The sequence below is a fragment of the Limanda limanda genome, chromosome 18 (assembly GCF_963576545.1).
Source record: "Limanda limanda chromosome 18, fLimLim1.1, whole genome shotgun sequence".
Lineage (NCBI taxonomy): Eukaryota > Metazoa > Chordata > Actinopteri > Pleuronectiformes > Pleuronectidae > Limanda > Limanda limanda.
Window position 1 is genome coordinate 364,992 of NC_083653.1, and position 19,070 is coordinate 384,061.

At 51.7% G+C, this 19,070-nt stretch overlaps 1 protein-coding gene across 1 annotated transcript; it reads right to left on the minus strand.

Annotated features, from left to right (window-relative positions):
- Nucleotides 1-1,114: 1,114 nt before the first annotated feature.
- Nucleotides 1,115-19,066, minus strand: ppp4r4 (protein phosphatase 4, regulatory subunit 4). The gene is made up of 25 exons (XM_061091833.1): nt 18,962-19,066; nt 15,192-15,265; nt 14,913-15,015; nt 14,666-14,813; nt 12,180-12,253; nt 11,969-12,075; nt 11,576-11,683; nt 11,365-11,486; nt 11,145-11,267; nt 8,525-8,667; nt 8,322-8,441; nt 8,030-8,107; nt 7,795-7,878; nt 7,404-7,577; nt 7,205-7,310; nt 6,869-7,016; nt 6,326-6,470; nt 5,660-5,698; nt 4,988-5,059; nt 4,851-4,914; nt 4,660-4,734; nt 3,573-3,663; nt 3,412-3,473; nt 3,095-3,344; nt 1,115-1,185 (listed from the first exon to the last, which is right to left on the minus strand). Exons 1-25 carry the CDS (start codon nt 19,064-19,066, stop codon nt 1,140-1,142), a joined length of 2,661 nt encoding a protein of 886 aa, XP_060947816.1. The 3' UTR covers nt 1,115-1,139.
- Between the last annotated feature and the right edge of the window lie 4 nt (nt 19,067-19,070).

Below are 19,070 nucleotides of genomic sequence, written 5' to 3' on the forward strand. Positions count from 1 at the left end.
GGGGGGTCTGTCACTTCCAACTAAACATGAAAGAAATCAGGTTTTAAATAAAGGTTTCAAAAGCTGTGTGACTTCACCTTGAATCCTGAAGGCAGCAGCAGCCGCACTGCATGCTGGGAAACGCCTGGCTGTGATTGGTCCAGTTCAATATGACTTTTAACATCAGTACAAATTATTCAGCTGTGAAACCTGACAGGACGTTCATCTGACCAATCACATGTCGGCATGTCAATCATCAATCACATTACATTAGTATAGTCTCATATTCACAGGTCCCAGTTTGTCTCATCGTCTTTAACAAGGTGAGACGTCCTCTGTCCTTCAACAAGGAGGACCCGTCTCCAGGAGACACACGTGAGGACCCGTCTCCAGGGAAGGAGACACATGTGAGGACCCGTCTCCAGGAGACACATGTGAGGACCCGTCTCCAGGGACAGAGACACATGTGAGGACCCGTCTCCCAGGAGACAAATGTGAGGACCCGTCTCCAGGGACGGAGACACACGTGAGGACCCGTCTCCAGGAGACACACGTGAGGACCCGTCTCCAGGAGACACACGTGAGGACCTGTCTCCAGGGACAGAGACACATGTGAGGACCCGTCTCCCAGGAGACAAATGTGAGGACCCGTCTCCAGGGACAGAGACACATGTGAGGACCCGTCTCCCAGGAGACAAATGTGAGGACCCGTCTCCAGGAGACACACGTGAGGACCCGTCTCCAGGGACAGAGACACATGTGAGGACCCGTCTCCCAGGAGACACACGTGAGGACCCGTCTCCAGGGACGGAGACACATGTGAGGACCCGTCTCCCAGGAGACACATGTGAGGACCCGTCTCCCAGGAGACACATGTGAGGACCCGTCTCCCAGGACGGACACTAGAGCAACAGATGTCTCGTGGAACAGAGGACATGTGACATGTGAAGACAACAACCAATAAGAACACAGTAGCAGTTTGAATTTGTTGCGTTTACTGAACCAATCAGATGATAGGATGAGATCATTTGAATACAGCAAATCTGTTTGTCACTGTAAGACAGAGATGATGTCCCGTTGCATTCTGGGTAATGTCCTGAAACTGCCCACTTCCTGCTGATTGGCTGATGGTCTGGTGGAGGTACGATGACGTCATCATGTTAATCTCGCCCGGATTGGACACTGAAAGAGTTTGACTTCCTGTTTCTGTTGATTAGGCAAAAGAGTAATTTATCAAAACTGGGGAATCTGACTTTTGTGTTTGCAGTGTAATTTATTAATAAAGCAATTAAACCAAGCTAAGTGAACTAAGGTAGTTATAAAAGAGATATAAACTAAGCTAATTGAATTTTTAAACAAATGTTATCTTATTATTAGTTTATTATTTCAGGTTCAAAACAAGGGGCTAAAAGAAGGTAAACAGTCAAACTCTAAACTCACACAAAACCAGGATTAGACCTAAATTTAGTTTTATAAAATAAGATAAACTTAGACGCTACATGGTCCAAACAGGTTTAGACCGGTTTAGACCCGAGGTCTGTTCCACGAAGCTCGTTCCACTTTCAGTTAGCCAGCCGAACTTAACCTAACAATCACAGGCTTAGTGGTCACATGACGCTGGTTATTAACTCACTAAGTAAACACAGGTTTTACTACATTAGATATGACCATGTGAACATAAAAGGGGTGCGGCTTACTGCATATGACCAATCACAGACAAGTATGACTGACAGCAGAGACTCATACTTTACTGGTCAAGCTGGTTCTGTGGGACTGGGAGCACTTTACTGGTCAAGCTGGTTCTGTGGGACTGGGAGCACTTTACTGGTCAGGCTGGTTCTGTGGGACTGGGAGCACTTTACTGGTCAGGCTGGTTCTGTGGGACTGGGAGCACTTTACGGGTCAGGCTGGTTCTGTGGGACTGGGAGCACTTTACTGGTCAGGCTGGTTCTATGGGACTGGGAGCACTTTACGGGTCAGACTGGTTCTGTGGGACTGGGAGCACTTTACGGGTCAGACTGGTTCTGTGGGAGTGAGAGCACTTTACGGGTCAAGCTGGTTCTGTGGGACTGGGAGCACTTTACGGGTCAAGCTGGTTCTGTTGGACTGGGAGAACTTTACGGGTCTGGCTGGTTCTGTGGGACTGGGAGCACTTTACTGGTCAAGCTGGTTCTGTGGGACTGGGAGCACTTTACGGGTCAGGCTGGTTCTGTGGGACTGGGAGCACTTTACTGGTCAGGCTGGTTCTGTGGGACTGGGAGCACTTTACGGGTCAGGCTGGTTCTGTGGGACTGGGAGCACTTTACTGGTCAAGCTGGTTCTGTGGGACTGGGAGCACTTTACTGGTCAGGCTGGTTCTGTGGGACTGGGAGCACTTTACGGGTCAGGCTGGTTCTGTGGGACTGGGAGCACTTTACAGGTCAGGCTGGTTCTGTGGGACTGGGAGCACTTTACGGGTCAGGCTGGTTCTGTGGGACTGGGAGCACTTTACTGGTCAGACTGGTTCTGTGGGACTGGGAGCACTTTACTGGTCAGGCTGGTTCTGTGGGACTGGGAGCACTTTACTGGTCAGGCTGGTTCTGTGGGACTGGGAGCACTTTACGGGTCAGGCTGGTTCTGTAGGACTGGGAGCACTTTACGGGTCAGGCTGGTTCTGTGGGACTGGGAGCACTTTACGGGTCAGGCTGGTTCTGTTGGGCTCCAGCAGCTGACAGAGGATCATCCTCTGAGGAGAATCTAGATCTTTCAGAAGCTCCTCAGAGGAGCTCAGAGGATCTTGTGGGTCTCAGAAGACCCTGGTCCTCCTCAGAGACTCGAACCACACCAGCTCCACAGATCCTCTGAGAACATGATGTCATGGTTCAAAGGAAGGGATTGGTCCGTGGGCGGAGCTTAATACTGTCTGATCTCTTATCTCCAACTTAACCTGGAGCAGGTCAGCTGCTCAGCGTGAGTTACCATGGTGATTTACCCTGATATCAAGGGAACGAGCTTTGTAGAACTGAAACTCTGAGTTAAACCTGAAGTTAACCTGATGACCACAAATCCTGCTTCCTAGTCCTGGGCCCTGGCTTACAACAGGTTCCACCAATGAAATATTTGAGCAAGAACTCACGTTGACAACTTTCTGGATTGATTGTCCTTAACCCCGCAACTCCGCTCCATTGTTTTACTGCGCTGCTCCAAGGTGCTCGTCCTGTGGTCTCTCTGGTCTATATTAGTGGGTCTCTGGTCTATGGAGCTGGTTCTGTGGTCCAAGGTACCTGCCCGGTCCAGGAGGCTGGTGGTGTTGCTGCGGATCAGGACTGGCATGGATGAGGTTGACTGGGTTGACAAAGTGAAGTGGGCGTTCCTCAAACAGCCATCTATAAAACACAGCAAGTGATGAAAAACTGCAGAGGTATTCATGTGGTGGATGTAAAGATGTGGTACCTGTGCTCTGTAGCATGGAGGACTTCCCGGGTCCAGATGTGCTGCTCAGCTCCTTAACCTTCCTGAATCGAAGAACCAAAGAACCAAAGAACAGGACGTTCAGAACACGGGACACGTATTCGTCCCACACCAGTGAAAGTCAGGAGGTGTGATGGTCTTACAGAGGTCTTTCTGAGTTGGCGGGTTTGGTTGTTGTCGACTGACTGCTGAGGGATCGACTCCGTGACAGTTTAGCCTTCCTCATCTCCTTCCCTGTAGAAAAAGGAACATCATTCCATCCTTGTGTGAGTTCCTCCTTAAGGTTCTAATTCATCTCCAGGTTCTAAGAACTTTAGCTTCTTTTCCACTCGTCTAAAAACCCACTAACATCTTATATGAATTTCAATCCTCATTCACTCCCGGCTCACATGACTCTGCAGGAGACACAGGTTGTTATTGGTTTCAGCTTCGAGCCGTAGTGATGGAAACACGACACCTCGCTGAACCCGTTAATTAGACAGACAACGAGATGAGAGAGCGTCTGACACCGGAAAGAAACTCCTCTACTGGTAACGTTTTGAGTATAAATAGTGATATTCCATCAAAGTAGCTGAACTAATCCTTATCAAGATCATTTACAGTAAATGTTCTGTATTCATTTCATTTTAAACATATCTGATGTAACCTAACCCTTCAAGAGACGTTCGAACAACAACCTGGTCCTGAAAACCACGAAAACCAAGAGAAACATTGTGGACTATAGGAGATCGAGGACGACCACACATCCTCTGTTCCACAGAAAGAGTGAGGAGGTGGAGATTGTCAACAACATCTAATTCCTGGGAATTCATATAACTAAAGATCTCCTGGTCCCAGAAAACCTCCCACCTGGTGAAGATAACTCCACAGGGACTTTTCTTCCTAAGAAACTAAAACAAACTGAACTTCCCACTCAGAAGCATCATCGGGAGTACGGTCTGCCACTGTGCCACACGTACGCCAGCACCACCTTGGTGTCTGGTGGGACATATGGAATATTAAGGGTGGAAAGATATTCTGGACAGAATAGAGACCGGATGGTTACACATGAAACTGAGGAGCAGAGTCAATCTCTCCGACGAAGATCCACCCAGGACTGTTCCAATCAAGGTTACTCGAAGTGGTCATACCCGGGTGATGCTAACTTAGCCCATATCACCTGTGGCTTATCAGCTGGTCTTGGTTTCACAAATGGAAGAGAAAAAATGATCAGAGGTTTTTCTGTCTTACCAGATGATGAGGCATTTCCAGATGAGGACATGGACATGGATTTAGTTGCAGAGAGACAGGTTTTACTTTCTCTTCCTGTCGAAGATCGACGGTTCACACACAAAAAACGAAGATGGGTCAATAAACTCATTGATCACATCACAGTGCACATGAAACTCATCTCGTGTTTATCTTTTGGTTTTCATGCTCACGTTTCCTGTCTGTTTGAGGTTCAGCGCTGAGTTTCCCGTCACCGTGTTGTCGCTCCAGCTGTTCCTGACCACAGAGGAAACATCATTGAGACCGACGATGACTCAGACTGAGGCTGAGCCGTCGTCTTCACACTCACCATCTCCAGCAGCAGAGTCTCCTCCTTCTCCTTCTTCTGGTCTAGAACGTCTCTCTCCTGTCTCTTATGAAACTGAGCAAACACAGGGGAGGTTACGCAACAACAGACACAACAACAACAACAACAACAACAGGGCCCTGTGCTACGAAGCTGGATTTGCGCTTATGGCTTAACACTAACCTTCCGGGTAACTTCGGGGTTTCAGGGTCCTACGAAGCTCGTTCCCCTGTTATCAGGTAAATCACCATGGTAACTTACGCTGAGCAGCTAACCTGCCAGTACTAAGCTCCGCCCACTGACCAATCCCTTCCTTTGAACCATGACATCATGTTCATAGAGGATCTGAGGAGCTGGTGAGGATCGTTCGAGTCCCTGAGGAGGACCACAAGATCCTCTGAGCTCCTCCGAGGAGCTTCTGAAAGATCTGTCAGTCAAACTGTCTGTGATTGGGCATATGCAGTAAACCCCGCCCATTCTATGTGCACATGCTCATATCTAAAGTAGTAAAATCTGGGTTAAATTAAGGAGTTAATAACCAGCGTCATGCGACCGATTGCTAGGTTAAGTTCACCGGGATAAGGGAAAGATATCCTGCACATGTTGAGCTCCTTCGTAGGACAGGCCCCAGAAAGCAAAGAAGCAAATATCTAGTGTTGATGAAAAGCAGCTCACAGGTTCTTTGAGGTCCAGTTTGTCCAGTTCCAACACTGTCTGAAAAACACAATGAATCAGTTGTCAGCTCAAGGTCGGGGACACAGAGACAGGTGGACAGACAGACAGGTGGACAGACAGACAGGTGGACAGACAGACAGGTGGACAGACAGACAGGTGAACAGACAGACAGGTGAACAGACAGACAGGTGGACAGACAGACACGTGAACAGACAGACAGGTGGACAGACAGACAGGTGGACAGACAGACAGGTGGACAGACAGACAGGTGGACAGACAGACAGGTGAACAGACAGACAGGTGGACAGACAGACACGTGAACAGACAGACAGGTGGACAGACAGACAGGTGGACAGACAGACAGGTGAACAGACAGACAGGTGGACAGACAGACACGTGAACAGACAGACAGGTGGACAGACAGACAGAGGGACAGACAGACAGAGGGACAGACAGACAGGTGGACAGACAGACAGGTGGACAGACAGATGGACAGACAGACAGGTGGACAGACAGACAGGTGGACAGACAGACAGGTGAACAGACAGACAGGTGGACAGACAGACAGGTGGACAGACAGACAGGTGAACAGACAGACAGGTGGACAGACAGACAGGTGAACAGACAGACAGGTGGACAGACAGACAGGTGAGCGGGTCTCGTTACCTTACGGATCGTCGCCACCACGTCTTTATCTGTCTCTCTGCACAGAAGCTTCTGGACGCAGAAGTCAAGTTGTTGCAGCAGCTGTTTGTCGGCTGGCATCCGGAGCAAGGAGCGTAACCGTGGCAACAGCTGGCACAGCTTGTACCTGACAGGTGAACAGACAGACAGGTGAACAGACAGACAGGTGTGTCAGGCAGACAGACAGGTGAACAGACAGACAGGTGAACTCACTGACAGGTGGACAGACAGACAGGTGGACAGACAGACAGGTGGACAGACAGACAGGTGGACAGACAGACAGGTGGACAGACAGACAGGTGAACAGACAGGTGAACAGACAGACAGGTGAACAGACAGACAGGTGAACAGACAGACAGGTGGACAGACAGACAGGTGAACAGACAGGTGAACAGACAGACAGGTGAACAGACAGACAGGTGAACAGACAGGTGAACAGACAGACAGGTGAACAGACAGACAGGTAGACAGACAGACAGGTGGACAGACAGACAGGTGGACAGACAGACAGGTGGACGGTCCTACCTGACGTTGGCGACCGGGTCGTGCACCAGCTGCAGCGCAGGAATCAAAAAGTGTTTGTTGAAGTACTTCCTGGAGAAGATCTCCGTGGCTGTTTGACAGATGTCGAGGAACCTCAGTCGGTTCCAGTAGCTCCGACCTTGAGCCAGATCTGAGGGTCAGACACAAACATCACTGACCTGTGTCCTCCAGACGTTCGGATGTGTTTTCACAGTGGGACCATGTCTGTCTCTAACTTTCAGGAGTCTTTTAAAAATACTTCACTGAGGTACCTGAGGTCACCTGTTCACAGGTGACGTACTCAGTGCACCTGCGACTGCAGGACCAGGGTGTTCTGACCTTGGATCAGTCGCTCCATCATCTCCTGACGCTGCTCCTGTTTGCGGTTGTACCGGAGAAATGTGCAGAACGTTCGAGCCGCCTCCTTCTGCACGGGCAACACCTTCTGCAACCACAACACCAGAGAGGAATTAACCGTCTGCTCCACTGCTCTACCTGCTGCTTCATGTCACGTCTTGTGTTGTCTTGTGGTGCCGACATTGGTGGTGAGGATGATGAAGATGCGAGGGGAGAAGCTCTGGTGCAGCACTTCTCCAGGCAGCAGTCTGGCCAGGCAGCTGTAACGCTGCAGCAGCTTCTCATGCAGCCGCCAACGCAGAGAACATCCGACCTTCTGCTCCGCCAACAACAGGGCCGCCAGCAGCTCCGGGAACTGATGAGAAGCGAGCGAAGAACGTGGAAGAACACGAGAAACCAAGATTAGAGAAGAAGCAGCAAAAGAGATAAGAGACTAAAGGTCTTTTAACACAACTTTCTGCCGATGGCTTCAGGTCTGTTTCAGGACGTCTTCACTTTTTAACTTGAAACTGTTTCAGATGAAAAACACGGACTTGTGCAAAGATCTAAAGACTGGAGGTTTGTTTTCTCACCGTGTCGTCCAACATCAGGTTCTCTCCTCTGGACAGAACCGCCTCCAGAGTTTCCTCCAGGTGATTCATCAGAGCATCCAGAACCTCAACAACGACAACAGAAGCTCCAGCACACAAAAAACCCACAACTCAACAACATCGTAGCAGTGTTTGTTCTGAGCTGCTGTTAAATGTTTAAAACAAAAGACGACAACAGCGTGCTGATGACACACAAACAGCAGCTGTGACCTCTCACCTCCAGAGCGTCGTCCTGCAGCAGAAGCAGAAGCTCTTTGTGAAGCACCTGGACGTTTGAGCCGAGCAGCTTCACCACCTGACAGACGAGGAGTGAGAAAGCACTCAAACGTACAAATACTGAACTGCTTCTTTCTGTCATTAACAACTTCCAATGTGATGTTGGCAATCTCTTAAAAGCTACTGGACGTCAATCCCTGTATCTCCTTCCTGCTCCTCAGAGGATAAGCCCTCAGCTTCCCTACTCTTGTACAAACTGGTAAAACATCAGGTTTTTATCAGTATAATCGGACCTGGTGGAAACTGGCTGCAGCGCTTCTACGAACGCAGACGTCGGGGTCACAACAAAGAGCGGAAAAGGACGGGTAGAGTTCTGACAGGAAGTGGGTGGAATCAGCAAACACCATCATGGCCTTGGGAACCAGAGACAAAGTTAAAGGTTAGATCAAGTATCCAAAATACTGAGCCGTGTGTGTGTGTTTGTGTCTGAACTTACTGGTAAGTTGTAGCAGCAGTTGCAGCGAATCAGCTTGGACTCATTGATGTCAGGTGTCAGTTGTTCTTCAGTCTGCAGACCGGTGACACACAGCAGCTGGAACCTCTGCAGCAGCCGGGCCTTCTGCTCGTCCGACAGAGAGCCTGAAACACAGAACATCATCACTCCTCCGTCCTGAAGTCGCCTGAAAGCACTTCCCACAGGACTGCACCTTCTGATCCTGTTCACACCGACATGAAGCAGTGACGGGAGTCCAGCATCCTATAACAACATGTTGGACTTCCTGCAGAGAAGCTGACAGCGTCTGACTCTGGTTACACAAGAACTGAAGGACTAATGGCCCTGGCACCCCAGACGCTCAAAGAACCCCTCCACCATGTACCTAGGCATGGTTAATAAACCTTCTCCCGGTCCGTAAAACACATTTAGACTGGATCTCCAATCACCCTTCCTTGAGTTCTTCAAGAGTAAACAGCTGGTCTCCTGATCCAGCACCTAGAAAGAGAGAGAAGCTGTGATTCCTGTCTGGAGAATGCATCTATCAAGTATTCCTTCCTTTGTCTGAAACTACTCTCAGTCCAGGTCACCTGACCTCCTCATAACTGTCTGCTACTTCAGGACCAACCAGCCTGAAGGAGAACACTGTGGAGAGATGTCCCCATGTGGTTACGTTCAGCCGGTCTGACCAGCAGCTCCCACTATTTGATTCACCTCACCACCAGGGGGAGATTAGTGGATCTGCATCTACGTATCCAAGACATACAGCCACAGATGTAGTGAATCAACTACAAGTCAATCATTTGATCCACTAACAAACAGCAGGTGGAGCAGAATATTCCCTAATCCAGGTTTGCAATACATCCTCCATGAGAGACTTGCAGTCCCTCAGGGACATCTTCTGCAGGACGACACTCAGAGAAGAGAAGGTCCCTTGGTGTGTCCCCTCAGTCCCTCGGTGTGTCCCCTCAGTCCCATGGTGTGTCCCCTCAGTCCCATGGTGTGTCCCCTCAGTCCCATGGTGTGTCCCCTCAGTCCCTCGGTGTGTCCCCTCAGTCCCTTGGTGTGTCTCCTCCGTCCCTTGGTGTGTCCCCTCAGTCCCTTGGTGTGTCCCCTCAGTCCCTCGGTGTGTCCCCTCAGTCCCTTGGTGTGTCTCCTCCGTCCCTTGGTGTGTCCCCTCAGTCCCTTGGTGTGTCCCCTCAGTCCCTCGGTGTGTCCCCTCAGTCCCTTGGTGTGTCCCCTCAGTCCCTCGGTGTGTCCCCTCCGTCCCTCGGTGTGTCCCCTCAGTCCCTCGGTGTGTCCCCTCAGTTCCTCGGTGTGTCCCCTCCGTCCCTCGGTGTGTCCCCTCCGTCCCTCGGTGTGTCCCCTCAGTCCCTTGGTGTGTCCCCTCAGTCCCTTGGTGTGTCCCCTTAGTCCCTTGGTGTGTCTCCTCAGTCCCTTGGTGTGTCCCCTCAGTCCCTCGGTGTGTCCCCTCAGTTCCTCGGTGTGTCCCCTCCGTCCCTCGGTGTGTCCCCTCCGTCCCTCGGTGTGTCCCCTCAGTCCCTCGGTGTGTCCCCTCAGTCCCTCGGTGTGTCCCCTCAGTCCCTTGGTGTGTCCCCTTAGTCCCTTGGTGTGTCCCCTCCGTCCCTCGGTGTGTCCCCTCAGTCCCTTGGTGTGTCCCCTCTGTCCCTTGGTGTGTCCCCTCCGTCCCTCGGTGTGTCCCCTCAGTCCCTCGGTGTGTCCCCTCAGTCCCTCGGTGTGTCCCCTCCGTCCCTTGGTGTGTCCCCTCAGTCCCTTGGTGTGTCCCCTCCGTCCCTCGGTGTGTTCCCTCAGTCCCTCGGTGTGTCCCCTCAGTCCCTTGGTGTGTCCCCTCAGTCCCTTGGTGTGTCTCCTCAGTCCCTCGGTGTGTCCCCTCAGTCCCTCGGTGTGTCCCCTCAGTCCCTCGGTGTGTCCCCTCAGTGCCTTGGTGTGTCCCCTCAGTCCCTTGGTGTGTCTCCTCAGTCCCTTGGTGTGTCCCCTCCGTCCCTTGGTGTGTCTCCTCCGTCCCTTGGTGTGTCCCCTCAGTCCCTTGGTGTGTCCCCTCCGTCCCTCGGTGTGTTCCCTCAGTCCCTCGGTGTGTCCCCTCAGTCCCTCGGTGTGTCCCCTCAGTCCCTCGGTGTGTCTCCTCCGTCCCTTGGTGTGTCCCCTCCGTCCCTTGGTGTGTCCCCTCCGTCCCTCGGTGTGTCCCCTCCGTCCCTTGGTGGGATTACTCTCACCAGGAACTACCTCCAACACAGCTCTCATGGTCATGGCTCTACACCTCTCTCATAACAAGGTGAGGATACCGAGGTCTTGTCAGGTGATCTGTCCATCCATTGTCTTTTATGGTTTTCAGAGATTCTAAACATCCCACTCTCCAACCATATTTGCCAGCTCTCCCCTCATGGGATATGTCGTCGCTCCAGTGAGTTATGGGTTAGAGAGCAATTCACCCTTTTCCAGCAGAGAATCATGGTCTCTGTTTACAGACATGACCAAAATAACTTTAACTTTCATTCACCACCTCAGAGTCACAAGTATCTTTAATTCATGTCGTAAATATTGTAACTTCAGACTTTATTGTCTTTGCTGTGGTTCTACTGAGTGACTGCAGTGTGGGTCTCACCTGCCAGGCCACTGCACAGCTTCCCAAACTGGAACGACAGAGATGCCAAGATGGTTTCATCCCCGTGAGAAGACGCCTCGCACACCGACATCACCAGAGGAACCACCACATGGAGTCTGTCATCTGAGGGGGGGGGGGGGGGGGGGGGTGTGTGTGAATGTGGTGTGGTGAACAGGAGGGGGGTTTAAACCCGTCTAGCTGCTGTCCCCTGAGGACTCACCGTTGTCGATCATCTCCATCAGATTGATGATTGTGTCGAAGGCAGCGAGACACACGCTGCTCTCCTCGTCCCGGGCGAGCGTCACCAGCTCAGGAAGCAGCTCTGTCCTGCTGTTGTCCACCCTGAGACGGACAAACACACAACGTCTCACCACATGTCTGGTTATCAAGTGTGTTTTCTGTTGGTGTTTGGGGTAAGGGATAAGGGTTACCATGTTGCCCTAGCGATGCTCTCCAGCTGACGGCACATACAGGCTCGAACCTCGAACTCCACATCGTGACACAGCGAGCGAGCGAGAGGCAGCAGCTCCGTCTTCACTCTGACAGACACAAGAACAGCTGCTGGACAAACAAAGACGGAGGACACGGCTCCACTTCCTCCCGAAAGGAAGCTACAATATCCTGAATTCAAACACTGCCATCTTGTGGTGATGACGTCAGTCAGCCTGTGCAGTAGTGATCGTGCAGCTGTCATCGAGGTCCCGCCCACAAACGCTCAACCAATGACGTCTCAGCTCGTATTCATATCATCAAATAACTGATTCAAACCAAACTGACTGAACAACAATCATTTGAAAATGACAAAAGATTTTACTGCTGCGCACATGTGGGAATCAAACTTGCAGGCGACTTTTCCTAAAATGTGACAGCTGGCGAGACGCGTATGAAGAGGGTGAGACAGCTGCGACTGGTGGAGGAGAGGGTTCAGCACCTTGGAGAGACAGACAGGGACAGACAGTGAGACAGACCTTTCATATCTTTTGAACCAACATGTCGACGGCTGAAAGTTATCGATCGGCAGCGTTGCTCCGGTACCTCCTGCTTGATGGTCTCCTTCGGTAAAGAGTTGATGGCCGACAGCAGCGTCTCCAACCAGGCGTTACTCACCACTGCCAAACACAGACACAGCACAGTCATCAACAGGTGGGCGGGTGTGAACCAGAGTGTGGGCGGGTCAGGTGTGAACCAGAGTGTGGGCGGGTCAGGTGTGAACCAGAGTGTGGGCGGCTCAGGTGTGAACCAGAGTGTGGGCGGCTCAGGTGTGAACCAGAGTGTGGGCGGCTCAGGTGTGAACCAGAGTGTGGGCGGCTCAGGTGTGAACCAGAGTGTGGGCGGTTCAGGTGTGAACCAGAGTTAGGGGGGCTCAGGTGTGAACCAGAGTGTGGGCGGCTCAGGTGTGAACCAGAGTGTGGGCGGCTCAGGTGTGAACCAGAGTGTGGGCGGGTCAGGTGTGAACCAGAGTGTGGGCGGGTCAGGTGTGAACCAGAGTGTGGGCGGGTCAGGTGTGAACCAGAGTGTGGGCGGCTCAGGTGTGAACCAGAGTGTGGGCGGCTCAGGTGTGAACCAGAGTGTGGGCGGTTCAGGTGTGAACCAGAGTGTGGGCGGTTCAGGTGTGAACCAGAGTGTGGGCGGCTCAGGTGTGAACCAGAGTGTGGGCGGGTCAGGTGTGAACCAGAGTGTGGGCAGGTCAGGTGTGAACCAGAGTGTGGGCAGGTCAGGTGTGAACCAGAGTGTGGGGGGTTCAGGTGTGAACCAGAGTGTGGGCGGGTCAGGTGTGAACCAGAGTGTGGGCGGCTCAGGTGTGAACCAGAGTGTGGGGGGTTCAGGTGTGAACCAGAGTGTGGGCGGTTCAGGTGTGAACCAGAGTGTGGGGGGCTCAGGTGTGAACCAGAGTGTGGGCGGGTCAGGTGTGAACCACAGTGTGGGGGGTTCAGGTGTGATACCCGGGTCTCTGCGGTTCAGGTGTGATACATGTTTATGGGTGGTTCAGGTGTGATACCTGGGTCTAGGTGGTTCAAGTGTGAACCAGAGTGTGGGTGGTTCAGGTGTGAACCAGAGTGTGGGGGGTTCAGGTGTGATACCTGGGTCTCTGCGGTTCAGGTGTGATACAGGTTTATGGGTGGTTCAGGTGTGATACCTGGGTCTAGGTGGTTCAAGTGTGAACCAGAGTGTGGGTGGTTCAGGTGTGATACCTGGGTCTAGGTGGTTCAGGTGTGAACCAGAGTGTGGGTAGTTCAGGTGTGATACCTGGGTCTCGGTGGTTCAGGAGTGATACCTGGGTCTCGGCGGTTCAGGTGTGATACATGTTTATGGGTGGTTCAGGTGTGATACCTGGGTCTAGATGGTTCAAGTGTGAACCAGAGTGTGGGTGGTTCAGGTGTGAACCAGAGTGTGGGTGGTTCAGGTGTGAACCAGATTGTGGGCGGTTCAGGTGTGATACCTGGGTCTCTGTGGTTCAGGTGTGATACCTGGGTCTAGGTGGTTCAAGTGTGAACCAGAGTGTGGGCGGTTCAGGTGTGATACCTGGGTCTCTGTGGTTCAGGAGTGATACCTGGGTCTCGGTGGTGCAGGTGTGAACCAGAGTGTGGGCGGCTCAGGTGTGATACCTGGGTCTCGGTGGTTCAGTAGTTATACCTGGGTCTCGGCGGTTCAGGTGTGATACCTGTGTGTGGGTGGTTCAGGTGTGAACCAGAGTGTTGGTGGTTCAGGTGTGAACCAGAGTGTGGGCAGCTCAGGTGTGATACCTGTGTGTGGGTGTTTCAGGTGTGAACCAGAGTGTGGGCGGTTCAGGTGTGATACCTGGGTCTCGGTTGTTCAGGTGTGATACCTGGGTCTCGGTTGTTCAGGTGTGATACCTGGGTCTCGGTGGTTCAGGTGTGAACCAGAGTGTGGGTGGTTCAGGTGTGATACCTGGGTCTCGGTGGTTCAGGTGTGATACCTGGGTCTCGGTGGTTCAAGTGTGAACCAGAGTGTGGGTGGTTCAGGTGTGATACCTGGGTCTTGGTGGTTCAGGTGTGATACCTGGGTCTCGGTGGTTCAAGTGTGTTACCTGGGTCTAGGCGGTTCAGGTGTGATACCTGGGTCTCGGTGGTTCAGGTGTGAACCAGAGTGTGGGTGGTTCAGGTGTGATACCTGGGTCTCGGTGGTTCAGGTGTGATACCTGGGTCTCGGTGGTTCAAGTGTGAACCAGAGTGTGGGTGGTTCAGGTGTGATACCTGGGTCTTGGTGGTTCAGGTGTGATACCTGGGTCTCGGTGGTTCAAGTGTGATACCTGGGTCTAGGCGGTTCAGGTGTGATACCTGGGTCTCGGTGGTTCAGGTGTGAACCAGAGTGTGGGCGGCTCAGGTGTGATACCTGGGTCTCAGTGGTTCAGGTGTGATACCTGGGTCTCCGTGGTTCAGGTGTGAACCAGAGTGTGGATGGTTCAGGTGTGATACCTGGGTCTCGGTGGTTCAGGTGTGATACCTGGGTCTCGGTGGTTCAGGTGTGATACCTGGGTCTAGGCGGTTCAGGTGTGATACCTGGGTCTCGGTGGTTCAGGTGCAGCAGGACTGTCTTCAGGATGGAGTAGGTGTGGGTGTGGATCAGGATGATGTCGTCCTGCAGGATGGTTAGAAACGATGCTGCGGCCGACAGCTGGATTTCAGCTCCGGACCCGTTCAGGATCTCCTGAGACCAAAGACATGTACGGTTAGCCCTGTCCCCTCAGAACGCTCTCGTGCTGCCCCCCCCGCCGGCCTTCAGACGGAGGAGGGCGATGTTACGTACCCGGACTTTTGGAACGACCCGACGAAACGTCTCGGCGGGATTCTGTCGGACCAGACTTGGCAGGTTGCTGATGACGCTGGCTCTCTGCACCTCTTGACCCACACTGGTGACGAGAGGAAACAAACATAAAGTAACAATCAGGAGAAAATATATATTTGAAGTGAGAAAATGTGCAGTTAATAAAGACAAGGACCTAAACTTGAGCCCTGAGGGATTCCAGCAGTGACACCTGGAGATAAAGTCCAGACATTAACCACACAAACCCCAGGAGGTCCTCACCTGAGCAGGTAGACGGCTCTCTCTATGTCACTGAGGTCTTCATCCACAGTCAGCTGCTGGATCTCCTCCGCCGTCTGACAGGAGCACAACCAGGCTCAAGCACTCATTGGGTTAGAAACACGTGTTTGTGCTTCAAGACAGTTCAAGACTGTCTCACTGCAGACTGCATGTAGACCTGTCTCACTGCAGACTGTATGTAGACCTGTCTCACTGCAGACTGTATGTAGACCTGTCTCACTGCAGACTGCATGTAGACCTGTCTCACTGCAGACTATAGACCTGTCTCACTGCAGACTATAGACCTGTCTCACTGCAGACTGCATGTAGACCTGTCTCACTGCAGACTATAGACCTGTCTCACTGCAGACTGCATGTAGACCTGTCTCACTGCAGACTATAGACCTGTCTCACTGCAGACTGTATGTAGACCTGTCTCACTGCAGACTGCATGTAGACCTGTCTCACTGCAGACTATAGACCTGTCTCACTGCAGACTGTATGTAGACCTGTCTCACTGCAGACTATAGACCTGTCTCACTGCAGACTGTATGTAGACCTGTCTCACTGCAGACTGCATGTAGACCTGTCTCACTGCAGACTGCATGTAGACCTGTCTCACTGCAGACTATAGACCTGTCTCACTGCAGACTGTATGTAGACTTGTCTCACTGCAGACTGTATGTAGACCTGTCTCACTGCAGACTGCATCTAGACCTGTCTCAATGCAGACTGTATGTAGACCTGTCTCACTGCAGACTGTATGTAGACCTGTCTCACTGCAGACTGCATGTAGACCTGTCTCACTGCAGACTATAGACCTGTCTCACTGCAGACTGTATGTAGACCTGTCTCACTGCAGACTGTACGTAGACCTGTCTCAATGCAGACTGTATGTAGACCTGTCTCACTGCAGACTGTATGTAGACCTGTCTCACTGCAGACTGTATGTAGACCTGTCTCACTGCAGACTGTATGTAGACCTGTCTCACTGCAGACTGTATGTAGACCTGTCTCACTGCAGACTATAGACCTGACTCACTGCACACTGTATGTAGACCTGTCTCACTGCAGACTATAGACCTGTCTCACTGCAGACTGTATGTAGACCTGTCTCACTGCAGACTATAGACCTGTCTCACTGCAGACTGTATGTAGACCTGTCTCACTGCAGACTGTATGTAGACCTGACTCACTGCAGACTGTATGTAGACCTGTCTCACTGCAGACTGTATGTAGACCTGACTCACTGCAGACTGTATGTAGACCTGTCTCACTGCAGACTGTATGTAGACCTGTCTCACTGCAGACTATAGACCTGTCTCACTGCAGACTATAGACCTGTCTCACTGCAGACTGTATGTAGACTTGTCTCACTGCAGACTGTATGTAGACCTGTCTCACTGCAGACTGCATCTAGACCTGTCTCAATGCAGACTGTATGTAGACCTGTCTCACTGCAGACTGTATGTAGACCTGTCTCACTGCAGACTGCATGTAGACCTGTCTCACTGCAGACTATAGACCTGTCTCACTGCAGACTGTATGTAGACCTGTCTCACTGCAGACTGTACGTAGACCTGTCTCAATGCAGACTGTATGTAGACCTGTCTCACTGCAGACTGTATGTAGACCTGTCTCACTGCAGACTGTATGTAGACCTGTCTCACTGCAGACTGTATGTAGACCTGTCTCACTGCAGACTGTATGTAGACCTGTCTCACTGCAGACTATAGACCTGACTCACTGCACACTGTATGTAGACCTGTCTCACTGCAGACTATAGACCTGTCTCACTGCAGACTGTATGTAGACCTGTCTCACTGCAGACTATAGACCTGTCTCACTGCAGACTGTATGTAGACCTGTCTCACTGCAGACTGTATGTAGACCTGACTCACTGCAGACTGTATGTAGACCTGTCTCACTGTAGACTGTATGTAGACCTGACTCACTGCAGACTGTATGTAGACCTGTCTCACTGCAGACTGTATGTAGACCTGTCTCACTGCAGACTATAGACCTGTCTCACTGCAGACTGTATCTAGACCTGTCTCACTGCAGACTGTATGTAGACCTGTCTCACTGCAGACTGTATGTAGACCTGACTCACTGCAGACTGTATGTAGACCTGTCTCACTGCAGACTGTACGTAGACCTGTCTCAATGCAGACTGTATGTAGACCTGTCTCACTGCAGACTGTATGTAGACCTGTCTCACTGCAGACTGTATGTAGACCTGTCTCACTGCAGACTGTATGTAGACCTGTCTTACTGCAGACTGTATGTAGAACTGTCTCACTGCAGACTATAGACCTGTCTCACTGCAGACTGTATGTAGACCTGTCTCACTGCAGACTGCATCTAGACCTGTCTCAATGCAGACTGTATGTAGACCTGTCTCACTGCAGACTGTATGTAGACCTGTCTCACTGCAGACTGTATGTAGACCTGTCTCACTGCAGACTGTATGTAGACCTGTCTCACTGCAGACTGCATGTAGACCTGTCTCACTGCAGACTATAGACCTGTCTCACTGCAGACTGTATGTAGACCTGTCTCACTGCAGACTGTACGTAGACCTGTCTCAATGCAGACTGTATGTAGACCTGTCTCACTGCAGACTGTATGTAGACCTGTCTCACTGCAGACTGTATGTAGACCTGTCTCACTGCAGACTGTATGTAGACCTGTCTCACTGCAGACTATAGACCTGACTCACTGCACATTGTATGTAGACCTGTCTCACTGCAGACTATAGACCTGTCTCACTGCAGACTGTATGTAGACCTGTCTCACTGCAGACTATATACCTGTCTCACTGCAGACTGTATGTAGACCTGTCTCACTGCAGACTGTATGTAGACCTGACTCACTGCAGACTGTATGTAGACCTGTCTCACTGCAGACTGTATGTAGACCTGTCTCACTGCAGACTATAGACCTGTCTCACTGCAGACTGTATCTAGACCTGTCTCACTGCAGACTGTATGTAGACCTGTCTCACTGCAGACTGTATGTAGACCTGACTCACTGCAGACTGTATGTAGACCTGTCTCACTGCAGACTGTACGTAGACCTGTCTCAATGCAGACTGTATGTAGACCTGTCTCACTGCAGACTGTATGTAGACCTGTCTCACTGCAGACTGTATGTAGACCTGTCTCACTGCAGACTGTATGTAGACCTGTCTTACTGCAGACTGTATGTAGACCTGTCTCACTGCAGACTATAGACCTGTCTCACTGCAGACTGTATGTAGACCTGTCTCACTGCAGACTGTATGTAGACCTGTCTTACTGCAGACTGTATGTAGACCTGACTCACTGCAGACTGTATGTAGACCTGTCTCACTGCAGACTGTACGTAGACCTGTCTCACTGCAGACTGTATGTAGACCTGTCTCACTGCAGACTATAGACCTGTCTCACTGCAGGCAGACAGCCACGCAGTGAAACTGCGTCACGCTGCGGGTCTCCCTCTGCTTCCTGTGTGGAGGCTGATCTTCCTCCACTGACTCATACAGCGTCACATCATCATCATCACCGTGTGTTAGTGCGTGCGCGTGTACGCGTGTGTGTGTGTCTGTGAGTGTGTGTGTGTGTGTGTGTGTGTGTGTGTGTGTGTGTGTGTGCGTGCGTGCGCGCGCGCGCGCGTGCGTGTGAGTGTGTGTGTGTGTGTGTGTGTGTGTGTGTGTGTGTGTGTGTGTGTGTGTGTGTGTGTGCGTGCGTGCGTGCGTGTGTGTGCGTGTGCGTGTGCGTGTGTGTGTGTACCTTCAGACTCCTGCGGACCGGTCTCTCGATGAAGGCCAGCTCGTGCAGCTCGTGCAGCTCGTCCAGGGGTCCGAACAGGTTCTGGTTCATTCTGCTGAAGAACATCTGG

Excerpts from the sequence above, each read along its gene's own strand:
- ppp4r4 (XM_061091833.1), bottom strand. The coding sequence starts at position 19,066 with ATGTTCTTCAGCAGAATGAACCAGAACCTGTTCGGACCCCTGGACGAG. Across the intron at positions 8,668-11,144 it reads GCTGTGCAGTGGCCTGGCAG|GCTCTCTGTCGGACGAGCAG; the intron begins GTGAGACCCACA and ends TCTGTGTTTCAG. Across the intron at positions 7,311-7,403 it reads TCATCATCCTCACCACCAAT|AAGGTGTTGCCCGTGCAGAA; the intron begins GTCGGCACCACA and ends TTGTGGTTGCAG.